Consider the following 21,788-nt stretch of genomic DNA (forward strand, 5'->3'; position numbering starts at 1 on the left):
CAAAAAAAAAAAAAAAAAAAAGTTTGCTTGCATGTGCAAAGAATCATAAATTTGATAGATGTAAATAAACAGAACAATATTTTGATATTTAGATAGAATTGGGAGATCAGAGCATATAAGAGAGTAATGGTAGTAAAAAAGTACATTGGTAATTTGTTGAGGCCTGTGTAGAGGGAAGGATATTCTTAGCAAATACAATGTTTGAGCAAATGATGACCCTCAGGTACACCTGGAGGAAGAGAATCAAGAGCAACATGTCATTTTTATATTAATCACATACATGCCAGAAGACTGAAGGATGAGACAGACAAGTTGTGCGACAGAAATTTCAGTGTTCTGACGATTCTCACGAAACAAAGATTTCTTGTTGTATATGAGTATAGCCATATGAAATGTGTAACGAGCTGCTGCTACAACCACAACATGTGTTGAAGAAGTCTGAAGGAGCACAGGCATATGAAGCATGTGACATTTTATTTGCTGCCCCCTCCACCTTGTCTAGCATTTCCTTGGTGCAATGGTTAGCATGCGTTACTTCAAAGCTGCAGGCTTGGGTTTGAACCCTGACCTGGGCAGTTGGCACGCAGTCCACTCAGCTGTTCAGCCTTCCTTTCAGGATGGTCAATATATGGGTACCTAAGGAAACCTGGGGAAGGTAAACTGTGGCAGCCTGGATGTTGCATCAGCCCTGTGTCCCAGGTTACAGGGTTCTTACCCACCACAGGCTTAAGGGCCAATGATACAGAAGTGAGCACCACGGCCGAGTGCAGCTATAGTATATGGTCCCAACTTTACCTGTATTCTTTAATCCTCCAGCCTACATGTACTACTTATGAAGTAAACTTTTAACTGCAAATTTTCTTAATATACCTTTCTCTCACCACTACTGAACATACACTGGCTTCTGAAAGGAAGAATTTTTTTATAGAATTTCTAATACTCTCTTTCTCTCTCTCTCTCTCCTTCCCTAACTTCTGCATTTCTTTTACTAAATAATATGCAGACATCAAGGCCAGTTAAAAACTTTGACAGCCATGTTTTATCATCTAGCACAATGCTATCACATACACAGTGGAAAGTGACGTAAACAAGAGGGAAAATTATGCTGATGTGTGGACAGGATGAAGATGGACGAATGAAGACCTTGAGTGAATTTGGAGGGAATGGTGCATCATATGAAAAGTGCTGATAATTTGATGTATAATTTCAGAACATTTCTAAGGCTTTCAAGTACATAAAGACAAAAAAATGTCCTTCGCAAGAAATACTTACTATTACTTATGGAACCCCCACGTCTGTAAACAGGGTCCAAAAGAATTGGTTGTGGGAAAAGCCAAACCCAAAATTGCCTTAAATTTGTTATCACACATGATTAGCACAAACAAATTATTAAATTTACTAGATATTTTCATCAAACTGCATCCATCACCTTGTTTCTTTCTTTGAAGAATGCCTAAAAATGGTACATGGAACCCTGGATGGGAGTTGTACATGCACTTGCATAATATATTAAAATATTTCTTATATTGTTTCATTCAGCAAACTGACATTAATCTTATTTTTCCCTTGGATGGTAAATAACATGAGCCCCTGGAGAAAATAGTAGCAACACAAAGGAAACAAAAGTTGGCAATTCGTCCTAATAAACAATTGAGGACATTATATGTTGGCACCAGTAAACTTATCACTCTCATCGCCTACTTCTTGAACACTCTCAAGGAAGTGACCATGGTAGAAATCTCTTAAGAAACTGCTGTCCACACAATTCCACTTATGATAATACTTTTCTCATTTTATTCTTAAAAAATAAATAAATATTGTGAAATTGCCATAAAGCAAACACTTTGATATGCATGGGAATGCACACCAGAGACCAAAAAGAGGTGGGGTGCAACGTCAAATGCCTCGCAAAGCTTCTTAGAGTTTATCACCATCATAGTTGCCCAATAAATATTTTCCAATATGACTATTTCCATGAAGTTCTTATAAATTTGAATATCAGCTTTAGTGAGAAACGGAGGCATTGGCTTCTAAGGCAATACTTACTAACATACATACACATATTATTATACATATAGACATAAAAAGTAAGAGTATGCATCTATTTCTAGTCTGGGATGTATGTACAACTAGTTACGTCTTGATAGGATGACTACCATTATAACGGATAATTCTTTTATGGTTAGTGTGTTTCATATTATTCTCTTTGAATAGCCATTTTTGTTTAAATATTTCTGGTCCTTCATCACTTATATATATTCTTGAGTTTTCTGGATTTAAAACATCACTTTCTTCACCACAGAAAGAATTGATACTTAAATTTGTGTGTGTATGTGTGTGTGTTGTGTGTTGTGTGTGTGTGTGTGTGTGTTGTGTGTTGTGTGTGTGTGTTGTGTGTGTGTGTGTGTGTGTAGCTAATATTTTTTTTCAAGATCTATGTACATGGTTCTTAAGATTCCACTAAAATATTTAAAAATGCTCGAATATCAATTACATTTTCATTTTTCTTCATTTCTAGTTAATCTCCTGGAAAACTTGCATTTTTTTATATTTCACCTTCTCAGAACATTTGTTGTGACTCTACATACAATCTAATCTTTTGGCATGTTAGCATAGCTACTAAGTTATTGTATTTGTACAGCAAATTCAAATAAATTGCAAATTTCATAAAAAAAAGTACCAAAAAACAGGAGGGTTCTGGCATATCAACACTGCTAATATTAAGCAGATTTGAGTCCTCTCACCCATGACTCAAGTTTGATAACTCATTTCTGTGAATGAGGAAAGTCAATTATGGAAAACTACTCTTTTGAATGATGTTATAATTCACCTGGAGTAGCTCCCTTTATATTCATATTAGAATGGGTCTCAATGATCGTTATTACACAGTTGTAATAAAAACTTGTTTAACAAAGGTTATCAAACCTTATCAGAACTGAGCCTGGGAAGACTTTTTACATATAAAAATATTTAAGATTCAGTCCTGCAAGGAAATAAACCCAACACACCTTTAACATTGTTTCTTTGAATAATATATCATTAAATAGCTTTTGCATGATTCAATCCATTAAGCAACTGTTGTATGCATGAAGAAAAAGTAAACATAACAATTATTTCTAAGGGAAACATCCTGCATGAATGACAAGTCTCAACTGACTGTTTCTGACTGCAGAGTAGCTGAATGGTTTTAGGCCAAAGCTCAAATGAGGAGTGTGATACTTTGAAGTACCTGCACATCAAAACTTAGCTTCTTCCAAAGCAAGAGCAAAGTCTGTTAAACCTAACCCAAATAATTTTTTTAATTATTATTATGGAATTATAGCAAAATGGGATTAAACTACTTATGACCTTCCATATGCACAATTGCATTCTTGTTAGATAATACATCACCCCAATAGGAACTCCTACAAACATTAAATATTCACAAAGTTTATGACAGACAATCTATGAAAAGATTTATATAATATTTCTTAACATCCATTACTTGTGAACAGCAAGCAAATAATATTTTCCACTACAAACAAGTTGCAATTTTTCCACTTTTCAAGTAAATCACTGTTTGTCATACTGGCATACAATGGGGAACATATAAATCAAAGATTACTCTGACTTCACTGTTGTTTCATAAAGTTGGTTTGGAGGAAGTCGAGGCTGAAGTTAGAGAAGTCTGGGTCTGGCAGGTTTTCCAGGATGTCAGGATAATCAGGATCGTTGTAGGGGGGCATTCTGTGAGGAGAGAGAAATGTGTCAGTCACAACGCAGCAGCACAGTGACTCAATTTACTACCAGCACCACCACAACCAGCATGTTTCTATGACAGTTCTATCACCACCACCACTATTTTAATCACCATCACCTTTGCAAGTCCAATTTTTTGCTAGTATGATCATCTATATGCAGAGAATGAATTGTTAAATAATGGCACATGACAATTTTCAAATGTGCATATTTAAAAGTCAGTATGCAGAAAACTTCACTTTAAATTTTAGTTCAGAACATTCTACTCTAAGATGAGTAAATTAACTTTGTTTAATGGACTCAAATTTACAAAGTTACATTTCTACAATTTCCACTCCTTTTATTAAGTGGCTTTTATGGGACTTTCAATGCAGAAATCTGAGTACAGAAATCTTACTATGAAGCTTACACTCAGAATAAGACAATAATTTTTTTAGTTTTGTTATGTTTACTGTATTCCTCTATAACTTTTGAAATCATTATAAAAATAAGTAAAATAAATTATAATGAAAAGTTAATGATGGTATTTATTCACCACACAATTCATAAACAGAAATATCCCATCTAATTCTGTAAAAGGGATTCCTCAAAAATCATTTTGAAAATACAGGTGTACTGCATCTTCCTACCATGCTGGCTGTGGGGATGTTGGCAGAATAACAAGTGGGTGGAGCCTTGGTCAAAAGCTGCATAGTCCAGCACTCAGTCACAGTGCATTTTCTTTCGAGTAAATTTCTTTTAACAAGTGCAAATTAGTACTAATGTCTGCAAAGTTGAATATGAAAATGCTGCAGTGACTGAGAAAAGCTTTGCTGCAGATCCATAACTATGTACAGCATGCAAGCAACCACCTTCCCACTTGTGAGCCACAAGATGCAAGTCAACAGAGTGAGTGAGTCTGCAGCCCATTGCTATGAGGACAGACACAAAGCCATCCCCAGAAATTTGAAATCTTGCTTGATACATCAATTATTCATTACAGATCTGCAGTGACCTCTGTTGACTTGTCTTGTATGCCTGTGACTGACAGAGTTTCTCTATCCTCTAAGCAAGTGCTGCTCATCACTTTTTCCTTTATATTTATCTTAATTGTAACATTTATACTCCTAACATTGCTTTTGGTAACAATATGTTGATTACTTTGGTTTTCATTTTCACTCATGCCACATTACCAAACACTCTCCATGAGAATGGTGTTGAAATACAAACATGAAACAAAGAGTAAAATAGGGAAGGGTTAGAACAGCATGCTGTGAGTAAATTTTTTATTCCCAGTCATTGTGTACTGTACAAAGATGACCACTAATGAAACAAGTAATCCAATGAGGTTTCATTCAGTATGTAATATTTAATGAAGCAAATCATAGGTCACTGTATATTTCTAAGTATAACTCAAAATACTTACAGATTGCAACTTATTGTTTGGCACAAAATAATACATTACATAGAGTATATAAAAGGCTACAACTACCGAAAAAGAAAACCATTATCAGAGTTGCAGATACTATCATGTGCTTGTCTTGGCAATAAAAAAAGTGTATAAAATATAAAATTTGCTGCAATAGCAAAGTTCAGTGGTGCACCATGCCAAGAGACCGAAAGGTGAAAGTGGGGCAACAAAACCACTGCATCAACCCCATCATTGCTGGTGCAGCAGTTATGTTGCACTGCTTTACACCTGAGAAGCATGAGTATGGTCCTCTGCCATGGTGTACCCATGAGATTTTCCTGATAGTAAAGCTCAGTATTTTTTTTTTAGATTGTAGTTTCACCCTCAGAGCTACAGCATCTTGCACACCTATGGATTACTTATTCAACATGCAGCCAAGTTGCTATGGTGAGAATCTGAGGCATCATCATTTCAGTACTGAAAACTAGTGTATGAAACTGAAGTAGTTATGTATCACTGAGTTTCTTTGTGAAAAGTGTACAGACTTTATTGTTTGAAGAGAGAGCTTAATGAATTCAACCAAATCAATAACCTACTAGTACTAGGCATCAAAGAAGCCTAATCTAGTGTACCTTAATATGTTCTATTTCATGCATAACAAATCAGCACCCTTTTACCTAAGACAACCACTTTCATTTTTGCTCATCTTAGTGATAATAAAAGCACTATCTGATACTACTGCTTGAACTTGACTTGCTACATTACAAAAGTATAAGGAACAAATTCTTGAAGAGTAACTTATATCAAAAGCTGAACCCACAAAATAAACATGCAGGTATTTCTAAGATTAAACTAATTGCCTCGGAATTACACTGCTGAAAGTTAACAGCATATAATGCATAATGCTTTAAAAAATTCATCCTTATAAATATCATAATGCCAAACAAGAAACTTAAATCTAATAGTTTAGAAAAGCCATTACTTTGCTCAAAGAGAAGAAAATTCTTATTACTCTTTAATTTCAAATATTTATTGAGATCATTTTCATCAAGTAACCATCTTCTTATCATCAACCACTGGCAAAGCCCTCAGTTGGCTAAATAAGGTTATGAAAACAGTAATAAAATATTTTGGTGTCATACAGGCTATTCATCTTTATAAAAATACTGCATGCAATGTCATGGTATGAAAACTCATGAACAGGTTACAATCACCCACCACTTGGATGATTAATGGAATAATTTCCCATTAAGTACCTAACAGACATGAACAAAACGTGGCTAACTTATGTACAACCAGAGAATACACAGTGAGATGAGTATTGGTGGACACAATACTGTACAGGCAACACCAACACCAAAACACTAAGATGTCATCAACCACTGATGAACCTAATTTGTCATTATCCTTCTGTAAACAGGGAAGTACTACTCCATAACGCTGACCCATGATTAGGTGCTTCCCAAGACTGACAATGCATGGCATGCAGAATCCATAAGATTCCTTTTACATGCTTGTCTAATTACCTGTAACTGGCATGGGAGAGTATGTAATGACTGCAGTCACACTAAAAAAACTGCAATGTCTACCCCCATTATGCCAACCTGGCAAACAATACTTAAAATTATTGTGGAAGAAAATAAACAATAAAAAAATATTTTGCAACAATTAGGAAATACTGTGAAGCATAAAGTAATTACTTAAGGCCAGTCTCTTTTTTTTTCCAGGAAATCTCTTGTAAATTGCAACTATCATTTTTTTCAGTGGAATGCATCTACAGAAACTGAGATCAAGAAAATTATATCTTTGGCAAAATACAATTAGAATATTTTTTAATATACATAATACGATAACCACATAAACAGCAAAAAAATGCAATTGATGATAGAACCTATAGAAGTGCAAGCACATGATTGCTGTTAGTTAAGATCAAATATAATGAAAAGCCTGTTCTCTGTTTGTAAATTATTTGTGAGATAATTTAGACTATAACTGTATGTACCTGACCTAGTTGCCCCATATTATCTTGGCAATCCATTGCAATAAGTGGAACTCAGTTGGCAACTATTGTGAATATATGTATGATGGTTGTCTCTTGAGGCTATTTGTTACAATACCTTCAATGGAATTTAATAGAGTAATTAATCAGTAGTGCTGACAGGCATTTGCACATTTGAAATTTTCCATGAATTTGCCATGTTATGTTACTGCATCAATCACACAACTTATCTGTTGTTAACTGCATAACTAATATATATATATATATATATATATATATATATATATATATATATATATATATATATATATATATATATATATATATATATATATATATATGTCATCAATTGTGATGCCTTTGATTCTGTGGACTAAAAATACTTGCATGCTGATACATGAGCTATCAAATGTTTTGGCAAAACACGAAAGTGACTACCCCAACAAACAACAAATGTTGCTAAAGAAGTTTGAGCAAACTCAATCTAAAGCAAAATTACAGTTGTTTCAATTTTGAACAGTGCTAAGTAGTACCTTACGGAAAGCATCTATAGTCATGTATTTCTCTTGATAATATGGCTCAAAACTTATAGGCCTACAAAATATTGTGTACTTCTTGTATCACTAAATCACATTTCTGTGAGTAAGTAGAAATTGAAATGAGAGCTCAAGACAGTATTCATATAACAAGATATGTCACCTGTATTATGCAGAGTGTTAAAAGAAATAATTCCTCATTTATCTATAAATCAGTTTTCTAAATGTGAAGTTGGTGATGATGAACATTTGTTTTAGAGGCATAACTAGTACCCACTCTACTCATCCTGATGAACAGATTATCTGTGCAACACTACCTAATAATTAAAATGGAGTTTACTAGTACGTAACCAATAGACATGAAACTAACACAGAAAGTAGTAATTATCAGAGTAATAATACTTAGAAGGAATACCTGAAACTTCCTCGGTGAAGGAATTTTACAATGGTTCATAAAAAAAAAAATATATATATATATATATATATATATATATATATATATATATATATATATATATATATATATATGTGTGTGTGTGTGTGTGTGTGTGTGTGTGTGTGTGTGTGTGTGTGTGTGTGTGTGTGTGTAAAGATGCATTTAGCTGCATAAACACACACACACACACACACACACACATATATATATATATATATATATATATATATATATATATATATATATATATATATATATATATATATATATGTATATATATACAGTCGTCCCTCAAATAGTACGGTTTCCAATAGTACGGTTTCGGTTTTATACGGATTATCATGGATGAATTTTTTAATGATTTTTAAATTTCCCGCTCGTTGCACCAAGTACCCATAGTGTGAGTGGCAACACTTTTCTACCAAAACACCTGCTGAAAGCATCCCAAAGCGTTCAAGAAAGTGTGCACCTTGTAGAAGAATTCAGATTTAGGAGAAGTTACATTTCGGGATGAGTTACTTTGTGGTAGGGAGAGCATACCACATGAATGAGAGCAGTGTTCGCTGTATCTATCATAGTGTAAAAGAAATGCTTGCTGCAGTAACTGCGAGTGCTCCAGGAGTGCTGCAAGAGTGGAGATAAAGCCCATCCTTTTCTGTTTGTTCATAAATTAACCTATTATAAACACATAAATAGGCATTTTCTTACCTTAAACAAGTAATTGGTGGGGAGGAGTGGGCACTCCTACAGAATCCAGGTTTCCTGCCTGGCTCAGTTTCTACTCGCCGGCCAAAGTTGCCAGTTTTGCATTTCTGCTGTAGTGTTACCAAGCTGGGCAAGTGAGCCATCCCGGCAGCGCTGCCTTCCACATTGTCAGCGAGCGAGCGATGTCATACACTCACACTCTCTCTTACTCTCAACCACAATTTCTATTATTGCTCTCTAAATCACAATTTAAATAAGACTCGAAACGATAATTGTGGAGATTGACTTCACGCCTCCCAAATATGACATTACGCCTCCATATTATATAGTTAAGGGACGCATATTTAAACTACTCCAACCGAACTTTAAATAACCTGACCTCAAAAGGGGGGCTTCGCTCCCCTCGACCACCTCAGGGTGGTAACACTGCACTGTGACTGCAGCAGAAAATGCGTAAGTGGCAACTTGGGCCCGTGAGTAACAGCTGAGCCAGGCGGGACCCAGATTCCGTAGTGTTTCTAAGGGGGTAGTATTTTTATACGGATTTTCGAACAGTACGGGGGTCCTGGGTCCCTAACCCCCGTACTATTTGAGGGACGACTGTAAATATATATATATATATATATATATATATATATATATATATATATATATATATATATATATATATATATATATATATATACAGTCAAACCTCGGTTTACGAGTGCCTTAGTTTACGAGTGTTTTGATTTATGAGCAAAAAAATCCCACAAAAAATGACAGTTTACGAGCGGTGACTTGGTATACGAGCATCCTGTCTGTTCCTTTTTTTTTTTTCTCTTTTTTTAATTTGTCACCAACCCCGGGTGGGGACACAGGCTGCATGGAGGCCATCAGGGTCAAGTGCGTATGTTCCTCCAAGGAGGGACCACAGGTCATTACCGGTGACGGCTCATGAAAGGAAGGGGAGGATGGCGATAGACCGACTCTATCGGCTTACGTTAGCCTAGCCGACCAAGTTGGTCTTTTGACGAGTACTGGTGTGTCTCTGCGTACAAGTCAAAGACATGAGTGTGGGTTCCCTTTGTTTGCCGCAAGACAAAAGTGCTCAAAGCAGAAAACAATGGGAATAGTCTCAGTTAGGGTTATCCTACAGTGATGCTTTAAAATGGTCTGTGGTGCAGCAGTTACACAACAGTAACCTCGTGAACTCTATATCTGGCCCCACCTGACAGGGTTACCCATAGAAAGCTCAGGAAATGGTCATCGCCATTGGCTTATGGAGGTGCGGCCAGCAAGACAGTGGCCATACCCAGCCCCGCCACGGCTTGCGCGGGACCCCCGATTCTTGCCAGGAATTGGGGGGAATTCTTGAAAATCTGACATGCCAGAACAAGAAACGCATGGATTTCGCAAGATTTGGGGAAATTCTTGCTCAGTATAGGGTAGTTCATGACCGCTAGATGACAGCTCTAGTCTCAGTCCACATTGTAAACTCGTAGAAATAGTATGCGTGTACTCGTGTCCGATTGCATTTGTGCTTTGATGTGTGATCTTTGTGTTTTCAGCACTACGGTATGTGTTCTTTGTGCTTTAACAATGTACCCCAGAAAGATGGTTAAAAGGGATGGTGCTGCAAAGAAGAAAACAAGAATGGCAGATACTATACTCGAAACAGGAACAGAGTGTGAGCGTCGACGGTTTGCATGCTATCCTGGACATGTTTGACTTTCGTTCACCCTCCATCTCGGATGATACGTCGGGTTAGCTTCACGTTGGTGGTCGAACGTAGTTCCAGTGCCTCGAGAATAGGGAAACTGTGGCTGCTAAACCCCGGTGCAAAGCCTACACCTCAAGCATTATTAGCAGTTGTGGGAGTGTCCGTAACAACCGTAACACATTGATTCGCATTTCATAATATTTATCATTGCTATTTGTTAGTAAAATTACTTTAATTCTGTATAAACTAACATGTAAAATGATTTTTAAATAAATAATTTTTGAGATATGGGATGAATTAATGGGATTTACATTAATTTCAATGGGGAAATTCGTTGTGGTTTACGAGTGTTTTGGTGTGCGAGCAAAATTACGGAACGAATTAAACTCATAAACTGAGGTATGACTGTGTGTGTGTGTGTGTGTGTGTGTGTGTGTGTGTGTGTGTGTGTGTGTGTGTCTCTCGATATATATATATATATATATCTATATATATATATATATATATATATATATATATATATATATATATATATATATATATATATATATATATATATATATATATATATATATATATATATATATATATATATATATATATATATATATATATATATATATATATATATATATATATATATATATATATATATATATATATATATAAAATTACTCTTGAATTCAGTAGATATTATATTAAATAAAAAAATCAAATTATATCAGTTTGTTACATGTTCTGTTTAAATTTTCAAAGCATATTCAATCTGTAATTTTCACAATCACTGCATGGAAAAAAATATTTTTTTTAGAAAGGACATTACCTACACTGGAAGCATTTCGCTCAACTTCAGTCTGCCTGAATTTTGTATAAAGTGATTTTAAGATAAACATCCAAGTTTGGGTTCCTAAAAAATATCTATTAGAATGAAAAAAAGTTGAAAATATGATTGTAAGTAATCAATCTTTGATTAGTCTTAAGGAACAAATTGAAATATTAAACACAGCTGATACAAAGACGAATGAAAGCTCCTCTTCTAGTATTTATTTACCTAATATTTTGCCAAATATAATGTTATTTTTCAAAATGATATGGAAAATTGATGACACCAGTTCTGAGCTAGGCAGCACTTATACATATTAGGAGGTAGTGCACAAAAGAAAGGCCTCATGGCACAGGCCACAGTTATAGTGAGTGATCTGCAGTGGAATAAACTTTTTGAGTCTGCACATCCTGTTTCCCAGAGGTTTCATCCTCTACAAAAACCTTCCTAGACTAACATCTGTTCCATGCCAATATCCTGGTGGAAACACTAAGTAAATGGATCAATGGATCACTTTATCAACATACTACTGGGCCTCACTTTTTCATATTCTGGAGATCAGAAATATATGTTTTAGGAAGAAAAAAAAATTTCTTTGATTATTTGGGAGTGTGATTCTCCCTCAAATACACTACTGAGTCTGTTATAAACTAAATTTACATTAAGTAAACGTACAATTACTGGAATATATCATACTGTGAAATAACCATTTTGCTATTTAAAAAACAATCATTTAGAAACCCACTAAAAATTACAAATAAGCTCATTTGATTCACACTTTTATATCCATGTGTGTGTGTGTGTGTGTGTGTGTGTGTGTATATATATATATATATATATATATATATATATATATATATATATATATATATATATATATATATATATATATGTATATATATATATATATATATATATATATATATATATATATATATATATATATATATATAAATATATATATATATATATATATATATATAAATAAATATATATATATATATATATATATATATATACCATGATATCTTAGTGACCTGACTCAAACTACTGGAAAAAGTTCATATTTTCTTCTGGCTGATACACTTTTCCTAAATATTTTTCTTTGTATTCCTATGCCATGGCCACCCTCTTAAATGGGAGCTTCCCAAGGGAACAGGGCATCAGAGTAATAAATGCATTTATCTTCCTTAATACTATATACAATACGAGACTAATTTATAAAACCCTGCTTGTCCTAAAATACTTCTGAGGATTGCTAATGTCATATTTCATCTAAATGCATATAAAATCTGGCCACACAATGTTTTTAGATTCACTAGATAAACTAATTATTGCAAATACAAGTGCCACTGACTTTGCCTGCAACACAAACTATCTTCATTCTAGAGTAGTGAATATCTTAAATATATCACTGATTAATTAGTGTTTTCATTGTGTACAAAAGGCATAGAAATATATCTGTATTAGGACCATTAAATGAAATTACTAATTATTTTTAATTACTCAGTTCAGGTAAGCATGTCCTACCAGAGGTGTGTGTGTGTGTGTGTGTGTGTGTGTGTTTACCTATTTGTGGACAGTCAGATTTCAGGGTCACTTTTTCTAAATGGGAATTCATGTTTCTCCTCTCCTGATAAATTAGTCCTTTTTGTAAATATTAAACCCAATCTTGCTGGTTCACCCCTGCCTCTATGTCCAGTTTCTTCTTTTACCCATTGAGTCATAAGGTTACTCTATCAGTTCCAGTAACTTTCCCCCCCTGCTGCTTCAAACAACTCCCAGTTCATTCACTAGCAATTAAAATCTCCCATAAATATTACATTTCTGGTACCATACATCATATACATACAGTAAACCCTCAGTTATCCGGGTGCACCGTATCCGACCTCGCCCGTATCCGGGAGTTTTCAAAAATGTGATTTTTTTCCAAAAAATTAAATACAATTGTCGTGTGCCACCAAAAGTCATTCAAATTGGCCGTGTGGCGTACCACACCACCAAGGTAAAGAGATTCTCTTTACCATGGGCACCACAACACAACAAGTGCCCCGCACGCCATTGTTTACGTTCACCATGGCCCAGTTAATTGCTTTTGCGTGTGTGCCATACCTTCTCCAGGCATTGCTTTGCCTGTATGTGGTGTTTAGGGCGCTTACAATGGCGCCGATATATATATATATATATATATATATATATATATATATATATATATATATATATATATATATATATATATATATATATGTCAGCAGGGTGTACAAGCGTTAATTACCCCGTTAGGAGTAAATCTTAACATAACACCCGTGTCCTTGGGGCCATGGTGGGTGCTGACCAGCCCCGCAACGCCCCGACAATTTTTCTTAGTTTAAGTCACTAATTATCGTTTGCAAGAGACACCACAATGCCCACGCATTCACTGTGGATGGGGAAGGCTTGCCTACACTGGCGTTAGCGTAGATGATGTAATATTGCAGAAAACAAGGTAAAACATTCTCGGGGCGGCGGGGCAAGGCGGGCAGTTTGACGTAACCCGTAATTTTGTTTTTGTTTTTACGGCTATAATACATCCTTCCTGCACTCGTTTCATATATCCACGTGTGCGCAGGCATAAAGGGGTGACGTAAGTGTACTGACGTGAACATAAGTAGCTCTGTTTATGAGATAATAAGGATATATATTCTCAGGGTGAGCGAGGCAGGGTGGCGGCGCCGCAGCTGAAATGTAGCCTAACCTGTAACATAATTTTCTTTTTCACAGCTATAACATATCGTCCCTGCACTTGTTTCATATATATATATACGTATGCGTTGGTGTGGAAGGCTGTCGTGGGCTTACGGGCATGATCTTAAGTAGCTTCGTTTGTGCTGACGATATATTAAATGCGTTAGGCGAAAGTTGGGTTTTCAGGTACGTAGACTTAACCTACACCATATCCGGGGTTTTCCCATATCCGGGTTTTTCCCATATCCGGGTGCCCCTGTGGCTCTATTAACCCAGACGCCGGAGGGTTTACTGTATATGTGGTTTTCTTTACCACGGCCTGATCATGAGTTGGACTCGCAATCGCCAGCAAGTACCCTCCCGATTAGAAAATGGCTCATTAGTCAATCTCTGGGTACTGCCAGGACCTCACACACCACACATCCCATCCCCTTTGCTCATGGGGGGACAGTAACCACTCCTACTCAGCGGTCAAAACCCAGCCTGAGTGGGGCTCAAACCTTTGCCTGCCACACTGAGACACTGAGAAGCTGGGCAGTGCAGCACTTTAACCGACTGAGATATCAGAGTGGTGTGTGTGTGTGTGTGTGTGTGTGTGTGTGTGTGTGTGTGTATACATACAGTAAAATTTCCATTATCATGCTAATGCCATTGAAACTTTGTGTGTTAACAAAATCCTTTTGTCATGTATATCTACTGGCTCTACCATGTTCAAGAGCCTGATTATCAAATTCTCAGTTAATCCAAAGAATAATGAAGAAAGTCAAATAGTTTTATACTAGAAGAGAAATTCACTGTTTATTTTAAAAGTATGCAAAATAATAATTTGCAAAATTTTGTATAAAAACTTAAATCAATAACTTTCAGAGTGCACCTCATGGGGTTTTGTTGATTTAATTACTTCATCAACATAATTCATGACCCCAATTATTGTAAATACATGCCTGAGAATTATAAATGGCCAGTAAGAATTTTAATAAGTGTGCTAAGCTAAACTCAATCAAAGGGGTTCACTCCCAAACCATAACCTATTTTACTTTGAGAGCTATAGCCCTTTAAGTGCCCTATTGCTACACAAATTGGGATACAGTGACATTTCCTAGACACTATGGGCTGTTTTACAAGTCCAATCCAAGAAGTTTCAGGTCCCATCAGAGTTCGGTCAAGGGGCCGCATTACAAGTCCAATCCGAGAAGTTTCGGGTCCTTACAGAGTTATTCATCCTGAACTCTGTAGGGACCCCAAACTTCTCTAATTGAACTTGTAATACGGCCCCTAGACCGACCTTTGTAAGGACCTGAAACTTTTCGGATTTGACTTGTAATATGACTCACAAAGTAGTTATGAAATTACTGGGCCTGGCTTATACATCCCAAGAAAATTTTTAACTACTCATTCCTCTGTGCAATGGATACATATTCCACTTGGAATCATCCTGCTTTATAGTTCAACTCAATTTGTATGAGAAGTCTAAAAATAAATATATATATATATATATATATATATATATATATATATATATATATATATATATATATATATATATATATATATATATATATATATATATATATATATATATATATATATATATATATATATATATACCCTCTCGAAGTTTCATGTTAGTCCTAAATTCTTACCATCTCGACTTTCATGCATTATCACCGAGTTTCGCGCTGCTTGGACACGTACGGGTCACGTCTACTTATTATCTATTATCGGCATCACGCACGCTACCTTCAAAGGTCATATCACACTGGAGGTTTTCCTCCAAACATTGTGGCTATGGCAAAAAAGAGAGAGAGAGAGAGAGAGAGAGAGAGAGAGAGAGAGAGAGAGAGAGAGAGAAAAACAGGTCGTTTTGAAGCCTCAGTTGAAGGCGGCTGCCTTACGATTGGCTGACAGTTATGAAAACACGCTTGTGATTCGCTGGGAGTCCGATGATGTCATCGCCGACGCTCACCCTATCACAATGGTCATTTTCGTCCAACCATTAGGGCTATGGGCAACGCCCATACACCCAACCGGGGGCGAGTTCACGGTTATCTGTAAGCTGATGTCACACAGTGTTTTTTCTTCCCACCGCGTTGGCGGCAGCTTGGACAACCGGCAACTCCAACATTTCCTGGTGTACGTCACAGACAGCCAAGGTCGGTTGCCCGTATCCACGTCCACAACGTAAACAAAGCACTTGCCTTGTATCAACATGGCGTCATCTGCTAAAGTAAGGGCTGTCGCAGCTTGTGCTGCTATTACCCAAGTTATGGACTTATTGCTGCAGTTAAATGGAAGGAAGAAACTGTTGTGGGTGTGGCGTGTCTGTGGTTCCTCTGTGCCAGTTCTCATTGTCACCACTGTGCGTGCGCGGCCAACCCACCCATCTTGACTCAACCACATAAACACATGGATTGAATAACAACACACACACACACACACACACAAGCCATACTCATTATGAACCATTGCAGATGTTTCTGACAAACAGAAACGACTGTGTTGGAACGTATTTGGTGAATGGCTCACATGAACCAAACCTAGCTCTTGGCAAGAAGAGAACAGTCGTCTTTAACACTGCTCTCTTCTTGCCATTGGGAATGTTTGGTTTGTATGAACCACTCACCAAATAAGTTCTAACACACTCTAGGAAATGACGAAGCCATTTTTGTTTATGAGAAACATCTGCCATGGTTCATGATGAATCTGGTGTGTGGGTGCGTGTGTGTGTCTTTGTTATTATTCGATCCACGTGTTTATGTGGTTGGAGTCTAGATGGGTGGGTTGGCCGCGCACACGCAATGGTGACAATGAGAACTGGCATGGAGGAACCACAGACACGCCACACCCACAACAGCTTCTTCCTTCCATTTAACTGCAGCAACAAGTCCATAACTTGGGTAATGGTAGCACAAGCCGCGAGAGCCCTTACTTTAGCAGACAACCCCATGTTGATACAGGGCAAGTGCTTTGTTTACGTTGTGGATACGGGCAACTGACCTTGGCCGTGTGTGACGCACACCAGGAAAAGTTGGAGTTGCCGGTTGTCCAAGCTGCCGCAAACGCGGTGGGAAGAATAGGGCCCAGTGTGACACCAGCTTACGGACAACCAACAACTCACTCCCGGATAGGCGCACGGGCGTTGCCAGTAGCCACAACGGTTAGAGGAAAACGGCCAGTGTAACACTGCCTTAATGAGCCACACACACAGTGAGGCGTGAGGCCACGCCGGAGGGATTTTCAAACACAGACTGACGGCCATCCAGCCGCCTCATAAGGCCACGCCGGACAAAATCCACACACACACACACACGGACTGAAGACCTTTAGCCCCACCACTTTGAGCCGCCCGGACGAGCCAGGCCGGATTGTGTGTGCCCGCCATAAGGCAGCGAGGCTGCTGACAGGGTGAGCACCGGCGATGACGTCATCGGACCCCCAGCGAATCACAAGTGTGTTTTCAGAGCTCAGCTTCATTTGTGGCTTTAAAACAACCCATTCTCTCTTTCTGTTTTCTTCCTTTTTCCAAGGCATGTATTTTGAGATAACAAGGGTGTAAAGGAGAAAAAAGTGTAAAGGAGAAAAAAAAGTGAGCTCCGGGGGGCAGCATGAGCCAATTGTAATGGCGCCACTATAAACAGTTGCCTATGCCATGATGGGCTAGGGGCCAACCATCAGGCCCAGATGGATAGTCTACCGGTGCCATAGCCCACATGTATTTAAAAAAAAAAAATAAATAAATAAATAAATAAATAAATAAATAAATAAATAAAAAATCTCCACAGATCAGTACAGATAAGCGCTTTTTCAGTCTTTTCAATATCTCGAGATTTGCGATCCTCGAGTTTAGCGCTATACCTTCGGAATGAAGCGAGCGCAAAACTCGAGAGGGTACTGTGTGTATGTGTATGTATATGTGTATGTGTATATATATATATATATATAAATATATATATATATATATATATATATATATATATATATATATATATATATATATATATATATATATATATATATATATATATATATATATATATATATATATATATATATATATATATATATATATATAAAGTTAAACCCGATTATCCGAAATGGATGGGGGGAAGCCTCTTTCGGATAAGCCGATTTTTCGGATAATCCGGATTTATGGCCGCCATTTTGATCACCGCCAGTTTGATCGTCGGCATTGTGTCTTGCTTTCTCGTTTGCCCAGTGTGAAGTGTGTGACGTGACTGCCGCCGACTGACGATGTAAACAATGAAACCAAACAAACACACGCTACGCTAAACAAAGTAGTACGCTTAAAACATGTGATGTAAATGTTTTATTGTATGTTTGTCTGTGTGTCTCCTTGTCTGGACCAGTGTATGTTGATACTTGTGAGCGTTGCAGATCTGAATTGTGAATGTTGCAGAGTGCGATTGTGAATGGTTGTGCAAGCTTGCAAGTGTGACCTTGATGCATCGTGCAGGTGGAGACACAGTATGATGACTCATATTATCGCGCAACTCGTATGTTGGAAGGGGAATGTGGCATGGAGTGGAGAGGGAGTCGGTTTGTGTCGTTGTCTTGAGAGTTTGTTTAATGTTTTTGTCTAATACATTGATCTATTCGTTACAAGCTATTTCGCAATACGTATTAGAAAGCAAATTCATTTTAACAGATCTTATCAATTATAAAAGTTTTAATATAGTAAATATGAAGTTAATTTTATTTATAATTGATTTTTTATAACGTTTTAGTATATAAAAAAAAAATTTTAATTACATTATCCAGATCAATTTCGGATAATCCGTTTTTCGGATAATCCGCCGATAATCGGGGTTTTATATATATATATATATATATATATATATATATATATATATATATATATATATATATATATATATATATATATATATATATATATATATATATATATATATATATATATATATGAAGATATAGAAGACTGGACTCCTACCTAGTTCATCTAAAATGTGCAGCCTTTAATATAATGCCTACATACTTATTTATTAAATGTAAGAAAAAATAGCAATACACCCATTAGCTGGATGCCATTGCAAATAATTCTGACTATTCTCCATGTAACCACACTCATATGTACACATTAGTACATACATGAATAGCAACATGGCCATACACATCCATACACATAAAAATAAATAAAAAATAATAATAAAAAATAAAGAATTATATGTTCACTAAAAATCATTCAACTCCACTTAAACAAACATAATGTGTGTATGTGTGTGTGTGTGTGTGTGTGTGTGTGTGTGTGTGTGTGTGTGTGTGTGTAGGGTAAGAGTTTGGAGCACTGGCAAATGAGCTGGTAAAGACTTTGAGGATCAAAACACTGGCGGCCAGTAATACTTGTCGTCTATGTCTAGGTTTAAGGCAGATGGTCACTGTCAATATTTTCCTCCAGCATATTAATTCCTCTATATTCAAGAAAATATTTCTATATTTACAAATATTTCCAAGAATTAAAGTTAACTAACTCTTAAATAACAATATATAATCTATACCATTAAGACATATTTAGAACAACAATGTTCACACAAGCTCTTATATGAACACAAGGACAAATACAACAATAAATAAAGCAAGGCATTAAAATAATTACAGCAATGGAAAAAATAAAATAAGATTTGGTCTATTAAAAGGAACATTAAATTGGAGATTCATAAATGAATGTGACTTTTGGCTTTGGAAAAATCTTTTCTTGAAAATTTCAAGGCTAAAGTAAATCAGTTCTGGTGCAGAAAATTAAGCTCTTTTCTGACCATCCAATTTACAACAGTCTTAGACAAATGGCCAAGTTGAAAGACATATAAAATACTAATTATGATGTGAACGATCAGTAATGTTCAAATCTAGAACTACCCATACCCATTCAATGGTTGCAATACTATATTCCTTCACTAGAACCTGTCAAATCAGGTGCTATGACTTAATGACGGCACCAGTTGAGCATCAATTTGTAGAAGACCTCTCAAAATTTGCTTTGCAGCAAAATACCTGATATGATAACAGATGTAGCTTATAGATACTACTGTCTGTCATTTTGAGTTTCAAAGAGAACAGTGAAAATTTACAATATGAAAATCAAGTGTTTGTCACACAAAGGCAAAAACTAAAAATTGTCTGAACACGGTCAGTAAAAATAGCCAATGCTGACCCACCAGGCAACTCCTGACTCCCAAGTATGTCTCTTACTGGGTGGTAGGTATGTGCGTATGTCTTGATGAATCAATCTGGGGAGGCACAAGCTTGGCAGGACAGAAGATGTGGTGGGCAGAGAGGCGAAGATGGCTGGGCTTGCATTTTGTAAATCCTCGTCACTAAAGAACTGGTCAGGCTTCACTGATGGCAGACAGTGCACCTCAAATTCTCAAGTGGATTTCAGATACACCATTCACTTGTAGTTCACTCAACCAATGATAGTCATTCCACATTGACCTACACCAGTTCAACAATGTACAGCAATATACACTTTGTCGTCACCTTCATAAATGAAGCTCAGAACAGCTTTTAAGTAATCAATATGAGCTCAGAGAAGGCTTGAGAGCAATAATGAATAGTGGGCATTACTTACAAAAATATGTGATGTCTTAAAATTATTTTTTTCTCTGAAATATAAACTCTTAGTGCACACAAGCACAGACACTAGTACACAACACTACCAAGTATCACACCAAGCTATGATGCAGCCTTCGATATGTGAAGGAAGGACCAAAGTCTCTGCCAGCAGTGAGTGCGACACAACCAACTCAAGGCAGGATAAATGGTAATAATACAAACAGCTAGACATCACAGTGGATTTGCTGCTGTTAATTTTGATTCTCTTTGTGCATAACTGTTAAAACTAGTTTGATAACATAGTGGATGGCTTTAGGGATTAATGAGAGGGGTGTCACTCCAACCTACGGGAAGTCTGAGAGGACATTGGCTGCGTCAAATAAAGGAGAATCCAACGAAGGCTTTTGGTCACTGTAAAGGAATTGTTTTCCATTCAGAATCCATTAACAGTGAACCAAAAATTATATATACAAATAAGAGGCAAAGGGTGATTATGTAAGATAATGGTACGAGTGAAATTAAATAACTAGCAATACCATCCCTATGCTGGAAAACTTCTATTAAGGCATCAATCTGACAACATCAACAAAGAATATTTGCCCATTATGAAAACTAAAGTGAAGTAAATCCTCAAAAGAGAATTTCACATGATAATCCCTTGATTCAGGATGAGCCAATTTTCTTTTATCCATTGAAATTGTGGAATAGTTCACAAAACAAATACAGTGAACTAATTCACAACACTGATATCAATGCCCTTATCAAACCAACACAAAAAAGGCATGAACACCTAGTCCACTGCATGCTTACTCTGCAGAATCAGAATCTTGCTCATATATACAGTAAAAGTCCGATAATCCAGTGTCCAATACTTCAGAAATCCCGAAGGTCCAGAATTTTCAGCCGAGGTTCAATTTTAGCTTTTTAGGGTAATATCGAGTAAAATTGGGGTAAAAATTAACAACTACCAAAAAATAGAGAAAGCTGTGCAACGAACTGACAAATTCTGCACCCAGCAGGGACTTGTGAGATCTGCCCAGTTCACAGTGTGTTTGCCCAGCAGGCTCTCTATCCGTTACATTTTCATCTGTTTTTATCTGTATTTTTCCACCATAATGACTCCTACCATGCCACCTTCAACAAGGAC

The 21,788-nt window shown here is 36.5% G+C and overlaps 1 protein-coding gene across 11 annotated transcripts in view; it reads right to left on the bottom strand.

The window, feature by feature from the left end:
• Positions 1–251: 251 nt before the first annotated feature.
• LOC126983902 (signal transducer and activator of transcription 5B-like) overlaps positions 252–21,788 on the bottom strand; it is a 51,955-nt gene continuing 30,418 nt past the window's right edge. For 10 of the 11 annotated variants that reach the window (XM_050837103.1, XM_050837100.1, XM_050837099.1 and 7 more), the window contains 2 exons: positions 20,990–21,052; positions 252–3,726 (listed from right to left, as the gene is read on the bottom strand). In XM_050837103.1, coding sequence (XP_050693060.1) covers positions 3,612–3,726; positions 20,990–21,052 — 178 coding nt within the window. In that variant the 3' untranslated portion in view covers positions 252–3,611. The remainder of the gene's footprint in view (positions 3,727–20,989; positions 21,053–21,788) is intronic. The other variant, XM_050837095.1, reaches the window with a different exon arrangement.

The sequence above is a fragment of the Eriocheir sinensis genome, chromosome 55, assembly GCF_024679095.1.
Source record: "Eriocheir sinensis breed Jianghai 21 chromosome 55, ASM2467909v1, whole genome shotgun sequence".
Taxonomy (NCBI): domain Eukaryota; kingdom Metazoa; phylum Arthropoda; class Malacostraca; order Decapoda; family Varunidae; genus Eriocheir; species Eriocheir sinensis.